The sequence below is a fragment of the Lutjanus erythropterus genome, chromosome 4 (assembly GCF_056507025.1).
Source record: "Lutjanus erythropterus isolate fLutEry1 chromosome 4, fLutEry1.hap2, whole genome shotgun sequence".
NCBI lineage: Eukaryota > Metazoa > Chordata > Actinopteri > Lutjaniformes > Lutjanidae > Lutjanus > Lutjanus erythropterus.
The window spans coordinates 6,455,405-6,470,306 of NC_139320.1; the positions used below are offsets into that span (position 1 = coordinate 6,455,405).

Genomic DNA, 14,902 nt, shown 5'->3' on the forward strand with positions numbered 1-14,902 from the left:
TCACTTGGACGATGTGCTATTTGTCATGGTTGGTGATGCTGCTTTCCCCCTCAAACTATATGAGACCATACCCTGGATGGAACCTCACTCATCAAAAGAGGATTTTCAACTACAGACTGTCAAGGGCAAGAATGGTAGTTGAAAATGCCTTTGGCATTCTGGCCTCAAGATGGAGGATATTTCATCGCAGAATCAACCTGCACCCCAAAAATGTGGACACACTTGTGGTGGCTGCCTGCATCCTGCACAACTTCCTGCTTGCCCCCAAGCGAAAACCAGAAGTTGCTGGATGAGGGAGAGCAGCTGGGGAGACACATGGCACCAGTGAGGAACATGGGAGGAAACAGGGCAACCAAAGAGGCCTGCAATGTGAGGGAGGTATTCTGCACCTTCTTCAACTCTCCCGAGGGGAGTGTGTCATGACAAGACAGGATGGTGTGACACCATAACCAAAAAAGGTTATATTAGAAGAAAAGACACTATACATATGTAAATAGTTCTTTTTTGTTCCTCTGATTTGTTGATAAATTATTATGCTCCCAAAGACCATTTGTGAAAAGGTCTTCTTTTTTAATGCTTACTTCAATAATGTCTTGCTTTTGAAAATAAAATGTAAAAAGCTTTTTTTGGGGAATCTTTCTTGTCTCCCTCTTGAGTGTGATTGTAAAACTATGTGAAAAGAGATCTTGCCACTTTGTAGAGCCGTTCATTAGCATTTCACACCTATGAGCTAGAGGCTGGGAGAGCAAGAACCTCCCCCACTGCAGAATGCATTTAAGAGGCTATGACACTAGTTAGTTGGTATATAGTCCTGTAATGCCAAAGCTAAATTAATTTTATATTTACATAACATCAAAAGCAACAAATGGGAAAAAATCATATTGCCCAACTTGTCTAAATGTTAAAAGGATTACCTCGACTACCTGAAAACTGTTGTACACAATATAATTAATACTTGAAAGAGCAAATGGTCACAACAACAACAACAATAAAACCAATGCAACATCAGTTGTCAAATGTTTTTCTGATATGCATAAACAGCGAATGGCTTTTTACACTAAATACAAGTGACATTCATTATTTCAAGCAAAATAAAAGACAGTGAATGGGTTATAATCTCACCTCCCGCTCCAAAAACCTCTGCAATTAAACACCAGGCCTTTTCCTTTCTTGTAATGTCCGTGTAAAAGGGATTGCTGGTGTCATACAAAATTGAGTGCTTTTCCACTTCGTCCATGGTGTCAAATGACTTCTGACTTGCCTCTGACCTGGCCTGTTGCCACCAGGTATGACGTAATGTTGAATTAATGAAGTGAAATTTGATCCGTCGTCGACACAAGATGTTTTATTTTGAAAATTGACCGGATTCACGGATTCATATGTCTTTTGTGTGGTTTGATCTCCTCTGCGCAGCTTGACGCACCATCCGTTAAACATAGAAATGCTGCGTATTCTCCGCCGAGCCGAGCGCCGAGCCGCTTCTGGGACACTGCTGAGACGCGCCGCGGCGCTTCTGGTGTAAATTACAGCATTGACTAGAATGGGTTCTATTTCTCTGCGTGAGCCGTTCCGCGGCACAGCTGTGCCTGTTGTAAATGCGGGGTTACATCTCAGCAAATATTGGCTGGATGTTAAAAGGTACCAGCCAGACGAGATGGACTGCAATCGCAGAAGACAGCCAGTAAAGGAGCTAAGCTAACTCGGCTCAGACCTGAGACAGTGAGCCAGAGTGAGATGCATCATCATTGACCCTCTGCATCAGCCCACATCCTTCTCCTCAAACCCCCACAGAACAAATGCAGATGCAGTGGTATTTGGCTGGAGGTAAAGTCATGTACCCATTAGACTTTTTAAAAAGCCTTTTAGCAATGTTTTGATGAACTAACCTTTATTGGAGTGTATTTAGTGGGCTGTTTAACTGACACACCACTGGCTTGGCAAAAGGAACACTGCAACGCCTGAACATGTTATGTAAAAATGGTAACTTACCGTAATTTCAGGACTATAAGCCTCTACTTTTTTCACACGCTTTGAACCCTGCGGCCCAAACAATGATGCGGCTAATCTATAGATTTTTACGGGCTAACGGCCTCCAGGGGGCGCTCTAGCAGGAAGTGCAAGAACAAGACAGACAGGTGGAAGAGATAATGCGCAGAGGAAGACGCTAGTTTGATTGTGTTTTCAACAGTCATTTTGCGCATCATGCACACACCCTCATCATGGAAAACACATGAAGAAATGCATATGATGCAGCTTTTAAGTTAAAGGCAATCGATCTGGCTGTTGAAGAAGGAAATAGAGCTGCTGCACGTAAGCTTGGCATTTTTTTAACCAGCCATTTTATTGTCGTTTTACTGCCGTGTTACAGGCACTGTTGGGAAAAAATTTAAAAAATCTTTCTGTGTACCATCTTTCTGTGTAAATATCTCATGTTACAACGTGGACACCTGCGGCTTATAGACAAGTGCGGCCTATATATGTATTTTTTTTTTTTTTTTTTAATTTAGTTAGTGCGGCGTATATTCAGGTGCGCTCAATAATCTGAACATTACGGTATTAATAAAATGTAAATACAAGGTAACATTTTTATAAATTATTTTCAAAGATAGAAACTAGACAGAAAATTTCTGAAACGTTTTTTAATAATAATAATGATAATAATAATAAATAATAATAATAATAATTAAAACTACCGTAATTTCCGGACTATAAGCCGCGACTTTTGTCACACGCTTTCAACCCTGCGGCTTATGTAATGATGCGGCTAATTTATGCATTTTTTCTAACGGCCGCCAGGGGCGCTCGAGCAGAAAAGGTAAGAGTGAGACAGGTGGAATATATGTGTCGAGGAAGACGCAAGTTTAATGTAACTTCGCTGTGCTACCGTGTTGCTGCTATGTTACTGCCGCGTCTCAGTGACTTTTACCGGTATGTTTTTTTAACCAGCCCTTTTAGTGCTGTGTTACTACCGTATTGCTGCTGTGTTACTGCCGCGTCACAGGCACTGTTTGGAAAGAAAAGCTAAGGTATATTATTAAAACTTTGAAAACTCTTTCTGTGTACCGTCTTTCTTTGTAAATATCTCATGTTTCAATGTGGGCACATGCGGCTTATAGACAGGTGCGGCTTATGTATGTACAAAATGGTTTTTCCTTTAAAAATGTACTGGATGAGGCTTATAATCAGGTGCGCTCTATAGTCCAGAAATTACGGTAATTATATGGTATCTGTATGTATTGTTTACCCAGTTGTTAAAGTCAACTGACATCCCTGGCCAGTAAAACCTTTTTGATATGGCCTCCCTGGTCTTCATTGGGCCACAGTGTGGACCAGCAGGGCTGGCATGAAAGTCATCAACCCCACAGACCACTTTTGTGATGATGGTTTTGTCTGTGCCTTTGTGGCACCTGTAATATAGTTCTCCTCCTGTATGGAAGCAAAAAACACAATAAGCTTACATAAACATATTCTGTTGAATCTATGGACTGTGTTTATCTTGCAAAACCTAATGCCAATAACAAGGTTTTGCCATTTACACGTTTTACACACATTAATATGTTTTGAGATACAAAAGTACCCCTTGTTTGTTAAAGCAGAATTTCAATTCACAGGGTTTAGGTCTGGTACTGTCTATAATATTAGTCATGGCGGTGATTGATTTGATTCTGATTCATTTAATTAAACAGAGTTATCTTTGCTTTTCAAGTTATACAAGCTAATACATATTTAATCAACAGCAAAATATTATAGAAGCTACATGTTTTAGTTATACCTGCATAAGAAGCCACTAGTCACTAGACAATCTACACTGTACTGCAATGTAATATAGTGTCTCAATAGTGGAAATAGTGAGTATTGTATTGCACAGCTGTGACATGATAATAGAGTCATTGGATAGTGTCAGTGAGAAGAACCTACTTGACTGGTGTCTGTAAAAGTTATAAAAGTATCCTTTTCACATGTTCATACATTGGAAATATTGGGGAGTAGTCAGGTAGAAAGCCAAGGACGTGTTTATTTCATTTAGAATATATTTCTTTAGTTTATTGACCTTTTAGCATTATCCCATGTCCATACAGACATTTGTCATCACAAAACACTTAATTTTAACTTATTGTGCTGTTGCAATGACACAGTAATTGTAAATAAACCACAAAATTTAAAATAGACTAAAAGTTTTATATAGACCCAAATTTGTGTTCTTGGTGTTTTCAAATTAAGTCATCATGATCCCCTTAGTGCTTACAATTTTTTGTCATTGTGCGTTTTTGTACAACATTGCTTATCTTACCTTCCATATTACAAAGAAGCTTTCCGTCGAAGAAGGAGTTTGTCGTTTGTTGTACAGTGGTGGGTATTCACCTTTCAATTTATAGCAGACTATCTGCTGGTAATTGTTGGGATCCATTATGCTACGATGTCAGCGAGTTAAATTAGCCTATAACCTGTCACCGTCGAATTATGTTTTATAATATTACAATGCTGTGGTTAATGTTTGGATAGATTTAGAGACCAAAAACTTGGTTATGGTTGTGAACTTCATCATTTGTGTTAAAATTAGGACTCTTGTGAGATCTTATATACATATATATGTAGGGTGTGCTGTATGCATGTGTACATATATATAAGCGTTAAGGAGCAAAGGTTGTGTGTGTGTTTATGTTTACAGCCCCGTGTCAGTGGACTGCACACAACCAAACTTGACTTGATTCTGCAACATTTCCCTTTATCCTGTTTGATTTGGCCATCAGTACAACTTAAAAAACAAGCATGACCACTGGGGCAAAAGCAAATGTTACTTTTAAATAAACATGTGTGGGCTGCTGAAGTTCTCAAATAGTGATGATGGACTACAGCTCCAGCACGGTGTGGGTTTACAATTTGCAACTCTGGAAAAAGTTCATTTGCCGACTTTAAGTTGTTTAGTAAGTTTAAGTCTTTTTTCCAGAGCCAGTACTTTGTGTGAGAGGTGAGTTCATGTATATGTAGTTGGTTTCACTACATTTTGAGCTCCAAGTGATTGTTATTTTGGGTATACTTTGAAATGTACTGGTGATATTTTTCCCACTATCATGCCAGGTATCCTTCTGTTTGGCTAGCACTTGTTGCCTGTGTTGGTTCAGTTGATTAACGTTAGGTTGGGCTTAGGGTTAACGTTAGCCAGTCAAAGGCTGAAAAATGTAATTTTACAAATTTTCAAAAGAATTCTTGAATTATCTTGTGTCACAGCTCCATTCTCCCAGTTTCCCTCCTGTCCCTCTGCCTCAGTAATTTTCCACTCTACCTGCCAGCCACTCCCACCTCACCAGTCCAACTCCACTCAGCTGCAGCTCATTCCCAGTCAGCCCTGCATATAAGCCTCTTCAGCATTTTCACTCCTTCCCAGATTTTTCTTCAGCACACATGCAAGACTTTCCAGCACTTCTTACCCGCCTGATCTCCTGTTGCTGACCCAGCCTGCCTCTGACCTGCCATCATCGCCTATTTCCTAGTACACTCACCAGCCTTCTGTCCCCGACCACGACTTCTGCCTCAGCGTCTCTGGTTTGTCTCCTCACCTGGTCCCAACTTCCCTGCTGCTCGTCCCTAGTCTGCTCTGCTGCATCATCGGCCTGTTCTTCTGGTTCTGAACTCCTCGCCTCGTCGACCTCGCCTCCTAAAAGCCCCTCTCTGTCATTTCTGCCAGCAAGTGAACGGAACTATTCGGGTCCAAGGGCTCACGTCTTTACCCTGGTCCCGCTTCCAACCCATTCCCTGAGCCTGAAATCCAGAGACTGTGTGTTGGCTCTGAGCCCAAAGAACGAGCTGTTACCTGTACTTCTTCATCAGGCCAACTTCCTGTTGTTTCCTGTTTATTAATAAAGGTCATTACCAACTGTCAGATTTCCAGTTTGCTGCATTTGAGTCCTAAACACACCTGTCACATCTTGTTTTTGTACAGATATGACTTGAGACTTTGGTTTACCGTGTTTGAAAACCGCTGTTCAAAACCAGAGGTGGCAAAATTACACACACGCTTTACTCAAGTTGGCTCTGAAATGTTCTGTAAGTATGAAGTAAAAAGTCTGAAGGACATTTCTACCATCTGTTTCTGTGCAAAACTAACTGAACCTCACCTTTTTTCCATGACTCTGTTTCTGAGTCTCCCTCTCTTGTTTGTTTGTCCTGTTACATGTTTTACATTTTCGTCTTACTGTCTTTTTTGTAGATATGTCTTGTCACCTCTTGTGACTCTGTCTTATGTCTTTACCATCAATTTAATCTTGTTATGTTTTCGTCTTATGTTTTCTATGTCAGTTTCATCACTATCTTTCAAATTGTTTGGTTTTTTTTGTAATGTCTTTTCCACTCAGATGCAATAAACTCAAGTGACGAGCCTGTTTTGAAAATCCAGATATTTGTGTTGAAATGCAGGGAGTAAAAGTAAAAAGTTCAGAAAGATAAATACTCCAGCAAAGTACAGAGACCTGAAAAATATACTTAGTACAAATATTTATTTTACTTAAGTTACTTTTCACCTCTGTTCAAAAAGTGATGTCCCATTTGTTTGTGGAGAGAAAGGGGGTGGGACTCTGTTGACTGTTAAACAGATGTGACTCTGAGGCTCATCTCAGTCAGTCATGGGTCTTCCAGGGATTCAGATGTGGACATGGACACTGTGTGTCTGCCTCAGCTGGATGTTTGTGGGTCAAGTGGTGGCAGAAACGTAAGTTTACTTCAACAGTCTGAAAAACATTTGCAGCCTGTCTACAGGACAGTTGTACAGTGGAGATGAAGACATCTACTCTGTTTCAATTTTTGTCAATTTAATGAGTTCTAAATTGTGCCAGGGGACTGGCACCATCTGCTTATTTTTTATCATAATCTTTTGGGTGAGAGTTTTGTTTCTATCAGAGTCTCTGACTAATCTGCTGTATCTCTGTATGTTTCTGTGGCTGTAGTCAGTACATGGTCGCTATTCCTGCAGTTGTTGAAGCTGGAGCTGAGACCAGATTCTGTGCCAGTCTCCTGCAGCCCAGTGAGACTTTGGTCATGACCATCAGTCTCATCTCCCAAGAGAAGAAGACAATCCTCTTCCAGAAGACATCCAGCGCAGAATTTCATACCTGCACTCAGTTTCAGGTCACCTTTTCTTCACACTGTTTCTGTTCATTTAGTCTACAAGTATTTTTCTTTAAATATTTTACACCTAAATGTTGATCCAGGACCATTTCTATTCAGCCATGAGCAGCGGCACAAAAAGTGGGTATGCACTATACGTGGCGCATAGGGGCGCCACGCTAGAGGGGGTGCCAAAGCGATGGGGGAAAAATTATTTCAAGTCGGCATTTTCTGTATTTAACAGCTGTTTATGCACATGTAAATGATATGATCAATAACAGAGGGGCATGTCACTAATTAGGCGCCCCTCCGCTCCCCTCCTCTCGCCCCCTCTCACACACACTATAGGCGTTCCAGTGCGCGTCTCCTCGAGCACACGCTGGAGCAGGTTTTTTTTTTTTTTTCATTTGCTTCATGTTGTCACATCAAATGACAGGGAGCTAAAGATGGAGAGGCAGAAAAGAAAGCTCTCGGGGGAACAAAATAGAAAACAGAAGAGTGAGGAGGAGAAATCTTTTGAAGGGATGAAAAAAAGCTTTTCAAAGTGGTTGAAAGACAGTGGGTAAGTTACATCAGTGTATCAAGATGAGGCTTGTAAATATTCAGGTTAGCTAAAGCAACTACTAGTAAAACGACACGTCTTGCAACTGTGGGAGGAAGGATCTGATACTGAAACACGTTATTCATTCTTTCAAAACGTCACTTAGTATTTAGATGTCAGGAATATGATTTCATTTGGTGATGTTTTAGATTTGTTTCCAATGAGATATTATTGAGTTTATTTAAAAAATGATTTCTCCAAAGGATTTCCAAACTGATCCAATACGAATATAATTTAAAATTAAAATTTCATGTTTTTTTATATGTGGTTTGACTGCTGTATTTTATTTAAACCTCCTTAACACAAAGTTCATGTGATTCAGGTGTGAGAATGGAGAGAAAGAAGAGAAGAAGAGAGAGAGAGAATCAGGAGAGACAGGGGAAGACGACAGGTTGGTCTAATATTAGCTGGAAGTGTAGGAACAGTCACTTGATATCAAGTGATTAATTTCTAAATATCATTTATATTGAAAAATTGCATTAGCAAGATGTGTAATTTATTCAAAGCTATTAAACAATGCTTGTTTGACACAGGCAAAGGGGTGAAGGAGACAGATATGAGGTCAGTGACGGCGTCTGCTATAGAGGAGACCAGTGATGACATCAGGTAGGAATAATTAAACTAGTGAGGCCACAAAAAAGTAATTAATATGTTACTTAAAATAAAGGTCTTATATTTTAAAAGTCCTTGAATAAATAAGATTTATACACGTAAACATTGAAGAAAAGGAAAAAAAAAGGACGAGGGGGGGGGGGGGGGGGGGGGGGGGGCTGTAATGTGTCTGCATACCCCTCAGAAAGTAGGTAGTTGCGCCCCTGGCCATGAGCTATACATAAAATCAATACAATCTTGATGAATGATTATTTTTCATTTGACTGCTCTCTATGTTTCTGCCACAGGCTCCTTCAGTACAGAATGATGAGGTGCAGGATTTCAAGGTAGAGGTACAAGGTGACACATTTCACTCTGAAGAAGTCAGAAAAGTGATGTTCAAAGTCTATAGATCAATGACGTTCATCCAGACAGATAAACCAATCTACCTCCCTGGACAAACAGGTAACTATAGACTGAAGATCTCAAGCAGAATCCTGTCTAGAAAACATGACAGATGATGAAAAGATATTAGTAACTTGTCTCATCTAATGTGTTTAAAACTTTGCTAACAGTGATGTCATTCTCTCACTCTGTGCTGCTTGCCAATTTGGTGATCTCCAGAATATATTTTGTGACTGCTTTATTGGTCTTGACCCCTGGGTTGAGAACCATTGCTTTAGATAAAGTATAGGTGAAGCTTCATACAATCTTATTTCTCTCAGTTCATTTCAGAGTCATAACACTGGACACCAGGTTCAGACCTGCCAATGAGCTGGTGAGTGTCTGAACTGTCTGTTCTTTCTTTAAACCTCATTCAAACAGTTCAAGTAATTCTGAGTGATGATGGTGCAGGTTTCAGTTTGTGTCCCAGCTGGTGGAATTAAACAGAACAAAGTGGAACAAATACCACGTTCTTTAACCTTGACTGACCTGTGTGTTTAATCAGTCTGTATAAATATCTCCTGTTGATTCCAGCAGGGTCAATAGTACAACCATGGCCTCTTTTGGTAAACCTGACTCATCTGAAATTTTGCAATATTTGGAGCAGACAAACAAAATTGAAGCTGTGAAACATGTTTATATTTGTTATGTTTAAGACTAAGTTAAGTTTCACTCTTTTATACAGTGTGAGATAATAGAACACATAGTATGTTTTGTTTTTTAATGAGAATTGGGACAAAGCCGTATTTTGACAGTGTTTTGATTTTTACACTTAAGTTATGCTGCAAAAATATTGTAAGATGAGATTTATTTTGAGGATTTATTCAGCAGATTCTCTTATTTTTCACTGTTCATTATTTGGTGTCTACGTAATTTGATTAATGGTAATTACAGATGTATTCTGCTGTTAGTTTAATCTGGACCTATATAATGTGGCGCACCTTATGTGCAGGTAATATGAGTTGTGATCAAGATTGGCAGAGTGATATGTGAGATGTAAAATGTCACTTAGGTTGTGAGTTATCCGTTGTCCTACGTTCCTCCGGACATTAAAGTGAATTAAGTGGAAACAGTCGAAGCTCTCCTCGTACTCTAAAGTTTAATTAAGTAATACACAAAGTACCGTGTATTGCAATATATTTTATATCATCAAACTCTTTGCTATTAAACCTTCTACATTTTTATTCAGTGTTACATTTTTTTTTTCACTGCATTGTCGTAGTGACTAGCCATTTTATTATGGAGTTAACATGGTTGAAGCACATCTGATAGCAATATTATTTAATGAATGTGTAGAAAAATAGAAAGTTGACCAGTGCTTGAGCAGTATTCCTGACTTCTTTAAACCAAGAAGTGAAACAGGGGTCGTCTTAGCTAACATTTTTGTGCAATATATTTTAAATCATATTTTTGTAAAAATCTGAAGGAGTTGATGGATATCGGGGACACACCTTTAAATAAAAAAACAAAGATTATTATAACAGCACATTTTAATAACTATGTTATCACTTTGTAGTGTTAGTTTTTACATTTTGAAGACTTTTAACACATTTTTAAATGGTTTTCAGTTATGAATTCTCATCTGGGTGTTTTCTGGCCCAGAGCACATGCAGAAATGAAAAAACATTAAAGCAGACAAAACATTTCATAAATTGCATATATTTCATAGACAAATCCTTAATGAATAAATTTTAACCTAAAAATTTGAATTATAGTGTTGGTATTAATCATTTTAAAATTTTTATTACGTAGGACATGATTTGTCCCAATTCACAAGAATGGGTAAAATATAAAAAAGAGAGGAAACATAAAAAGCTGCAGTATGTTGCAGTCTGTAGAGACAGTAACTGTACTGAGAGCTAATTAACCACTAAACAACTGTCTGTACAATCATGAGACAACAATTTTTAAACTTTTTGATGAGTGATGGTGACATGCACATTGATGCTGCAGTTTATTTGAGGCAGCTGTCCTCAGAGTTATTATCCAGTTATTTGAGTAGCCGTTAAAGTAACTCCCCCTTTAACAAACACCTCTGTGCTCTCTTCTTGCAGTACGACGTCATTGAAATTGAGGTAAGGCTCAGGGAAAAATCCTCAACCAAATGTGTATTCTCTGCTTGTACAATGTAGTGTAACAAATCCATTTCACGAGCTGCACGTCTGTTTATTTCCTGTCAATGCTATAGTAACATGAGCTTCACCTACAAACTTAATGATGTTTGAGTTTTTCATCCTTAAGTTAGTTACTTCACTTTTCAACGTTAAAGGGCTTCCCATAGTTATCTCAACATCATGAGGACTTGTATGATTCAGCCAACAATGCAGTAATTTTAAGATCAGATTATTAAAGCAGGATCAACAAAGTCACCATTGTCATCCTGTCCAAACATACTGTGAATACATGTTCTTTCCATTGATTTTATTTAACAGGATGTGAACCGAAACCGCATTGGACAGTGGCTCAACACCACGTCCAATGGTAAAATACTGCAGCTGTCATACTCCTTGAACTCTGAGGCCCGTGAAGGAATCTACAGAGTTATTGTGTGGATTAAAGGAAATAAAATATATCAAGACTTCAAGGTGGAGAAATATGGTAAGTGTCATTCCTTTTTTCCTTCCACAGTTTATGACAAACAAAGAAGACTAACTCCTCACTTTGTCCTCAGTTTTGCCAAAATTTGATGTAAAAGTAAAGGTGTCTGATGAAATAAGCATTGGACAGGAGGAAATCAGAGTGGAAGTCTGTGCAAAGTAAGTAATGAGACTTTGTCACAGATGGTGACTTGTGACATTTTTATGATTTTAAACAATCTGCATTGGTGAATAAATCAAGAACACACTGACTGTGAAAACTTTACATCCAATCAGGTATACATATGGACAGTCTGTACCAGCCAGTGTTGAAGTTGAGATGTGCCGACCTCTGAGGGAAGAGTTTAGAACACTCAGCCCACCTGGAGGCTCCGCCCCATGCTTCAATGAAACAAAGCAGGTACAGTTACTATTGATTCACTAGTGACAGAAACAAGTAGGGTTGTTGTTTTACATTTTCTCACTTTGAAAAGTCAGATCTTTATTTTACACAAAGAACTCATAACTGCAGCTGCTCCTGTTGGAGCTCCTTTGTTCCAGCATCAGCACAAAAACAGTGGGCTCTATCTTACCCTGATCTAAAGTGCAAGTTCAAGGCACAAGCTGCAGTGGTTTTAATTTATTCAAGACATGTCCAAATCCACCTTTGCTGTCTTGCAGCAGGGGTGCAGGGCTGTTCTGCTCTGTCCACCCCTTACACACACAGCACACAGTGGGAGACACCTATCAGCTGTGCACATGTGGCCTGATTAATTCATGGGTGTGTTTTAGGCCAAACATGCAATAAACCAATCAGAAAATCAGCTCTCATCACCTTTAAGAAGCAGGTGCACCCAGAGCATAAAGTGTTGGCATCATAATGGAGAAATAAGCAGGAGTAAAAAAGAGAAGATTTTCAAACGAGGAGACAGATCTACTGGTTCGAGAGGTGAGAGTGCACAATATATGGAGACAGCAGGACGTCTCCACAGTAGGCTTAATTATTTAACAATAACACCTGCAAAAAGTAATACAATACATGACCTAAAAATGTCATGCAAATATGTAATTATTTTTTACACTGACGCACCTTGAAATTTCATTGTATTTTATAATTCATCATTGTCATCAGGAACACTGTACTGCTAGTCATTTCTAGTACTCTTCAAGTCATTTCTGATGCGTCATTATTGGTTATCAGACAGCCTTTACATTTATTATGGGAGTCTTTTGCAAAATTTGGCTTCCTGTTTCACTCAGTAGAACTCAGGTTTAAGTAGAGGAGTTCATTCAGTAGAGTGCAGATTACTGTCAGACAAATGATAGTGAAGCACCTACTGCAATGCCAACAGAACTGTCAGATGCAACCAGCAGAGATTTTCAAAGTTCCACCAACATTAACATGACCTAGTGGCTGGTTAGGATGGTCATATAAAACAGAGCAGCCAAAAATATATCAATCAAAGGTATTAAGTTTATTTTTTGGCAAAATGGAAGCTAGCATTATACATGTTTGATTCAAGTGAATAATTCCCAGTGAGGAACATGCTGTCTTCACTTAGAGACTATTTTGACAGAGGACTGATAGAGAGCTGAACATTATGTCACAGTGAAGGTGACCTTCGACCTTTTCAATGTAAAACATTATCACCTCATCATTTTACATCATGTGTATGTTTAATTTTGTTAAAATTAGCACACTTAATTCTTGAGTTATGGTCAAAATTTACTTGTTTATTTACTTGCTGGGTGGTTTTTACAGACTGCCTTTGTTAAATGTCAAGTAAGGTCAAATATGTGTAACACTGAAAGTCTTCAACCTGTCCCTTCACCACGATGTGAATGAAAATGTTGGGTTTCATTCTGAAGTCAACACTGGGACCTCATTTATGAAACAGACTTGCAAATTGCAAACACCTCATCTCAGTTTCCCCTTTCATGTATGCAGGAGAACCTCCAGTTCCCCTGAAACTCATATCTAGAGCCAAAGTCTAGACTTGATGGAAGTGATTTCCCTGCTGGTTGAGTAGAGTTGGCCTGTTGTGGTCTGGGATATGCACCAAAGCCTGTGGTGAACTGATCCCTGGTTGTAAGTCAGGTGTCATTAATGTGAAAATAATTTAAGATTTATAGTTAACAGGCGTTCAAGTTACAAATGGGCCGATGTGAACCTGTGTAAGTAATGTTTTTTATACTCAGTATATTGTATTAATTGATGGTAAGCACACCTTTGGAGATATAAGACTAAGTTCAAGTAAAAAAAACTAAGAACAGTTTTATGAATGAGGCCCCTGCATCTACTGTTTTGGTTACGAATGACAAGCACAGTCAGTGGGATGGAATGATTTAGAGGGGTAAGTAATAGTCTTTTCATTTATTTTTGTACTATCTAGACTGAAAAGAATGGCTGTGTAATGTTCATGTTTGAGATGTCCACTTTCACTAAAGTTAACAAAGAGAAACTGCAGGATAAACTGCATCTCAAGGCCAGAATGGAAGAGGAGGGGACAGGCAAGTTTCAGTTATCATATTTTAAAAAGATCATGTTTTTGAAAGATGTTTCAACAATATTGCATACACACTATTTTAACATGCAGGCTTTTCTTACAGGTATTTCACACTCACAAGAGAAAGTAATGACACTTTCTTATGTGGTTGGAATGCTGTCTTTTATTGATACACCCAAGGTTTATGAACAAGGATCAATTCTGGAAGGAAAAGTAAGTGAAAGATGCCGTCTTCACTTCTTCACTGTGAGGACTACAGTACAACTGAAGCCATGTGCATTCTCACTGATACACCTTTCTGCTTCCAACAGGTTAAAGCTGTTTACTTCAATAATACACCTATTCCTGACAAGACGGTCTATTTGTTCTATGGTGGAGGGTGGTCACATCTGCTACAGAACCTCACAACTGACAGTGATGGAATTGCCACTTTCTCATTAAACACATCCAACCACAGAGGAAACATGCAACTAACAGTAAGTGAATGATTCTGGTATTTAGGGTTAAATCTGCTACAGTAAAAGCTGCACTCACAAGTATTTAGTCCACAATATGCTTAAATGTTCAGAGTGGAGCCAACAAAACAAATCACCTTGGTTGCTATTTGTAAATTCAATATTTATTAGTTACAACCAGAGCATTGTACAGATAAATGGAGTATCTTCATATTGTTGACTAAAGAAGACCAATGATAATCACCTCAACAGCTGAAACCATAACTCTGAACTAGATCAACGATTCTGTATGTCCCTGTGTTTCCCCAGTATTGGGTAACACTGGCTGTGAACTCTTGATTGACTTTCTAAACATTTGACTTGGCTGTGTAACATATGCATTGATTGGATAAATACATGATTTATTTCTTAATTGTGGTTGGAGTTGCCTCCTTCACTGCGACTACTTCTGGAGTACGTTTTGATTCCCCTTGGACATATTGTTGGACACAGATTGAACTTCCACTACTTTGGCACTCAATTAGGGATGCACCAATACTGGCGCCAGCATTGGGTACTGGTCCTATACTCTGCTCATGTGGTCATACTCATACTCCTAAAATACTCTGATACCCCACACCTGATACC

General features: G+C 38.8%; 1 protein-coding gene across 1 annotated transcript in view; it reads left to right on the forward strand.

Annotated features, from left to right (window-relative positions):
- The first annotated feature begins 6,597 nt into the window (after positions 1-6,597).
- The window catches only part of LOC146327410 (alpha-2-macroglobulin-like), a 30,479-nt gene continuing 22,174 nt past the window's right edge, over positions 6,598-14,902 (forward strand). Inside the window, exons 1-10 of the mRNA XM_084716262.1 lie at positions 6,598-6,706; positions 6,942-7,122; positions 8,602-8,758; positions 9,019-9,071; positions 10,792-10,812; positions 11,170-11,335; positions 11,409-11,493; positions 11,611-11,734; positions 13,707-14,033; positions 14,132-14,296. Of these exons, the coding sequence (XP_084572388.1) occupies positions 6,621-6,706; positions 6,942-7,122; positions 8,602-8,758; positions 9,019-9,071; positions 10,792-10,812; positions 11,170-11,335; positions 11,409-11,493; positions 11,611-11,734; positions 13,707-14,033; positions 14,132-14,296 (1,365 nt within the window). The 5' untranslated portion in view covers positions 6,598-6,620. The remainder of the gene's footprint in view (positions 6,707-6,941; positions 7,123-8,601; positions 8,759-9,018; positions 9,072-10,791; positions 10,813-11,169; positions 11,336-11,408; positions 11,494-11,610; positions 11,735-13,706; positions 14,034-14,131; positions 14,297-14,902) is intronic.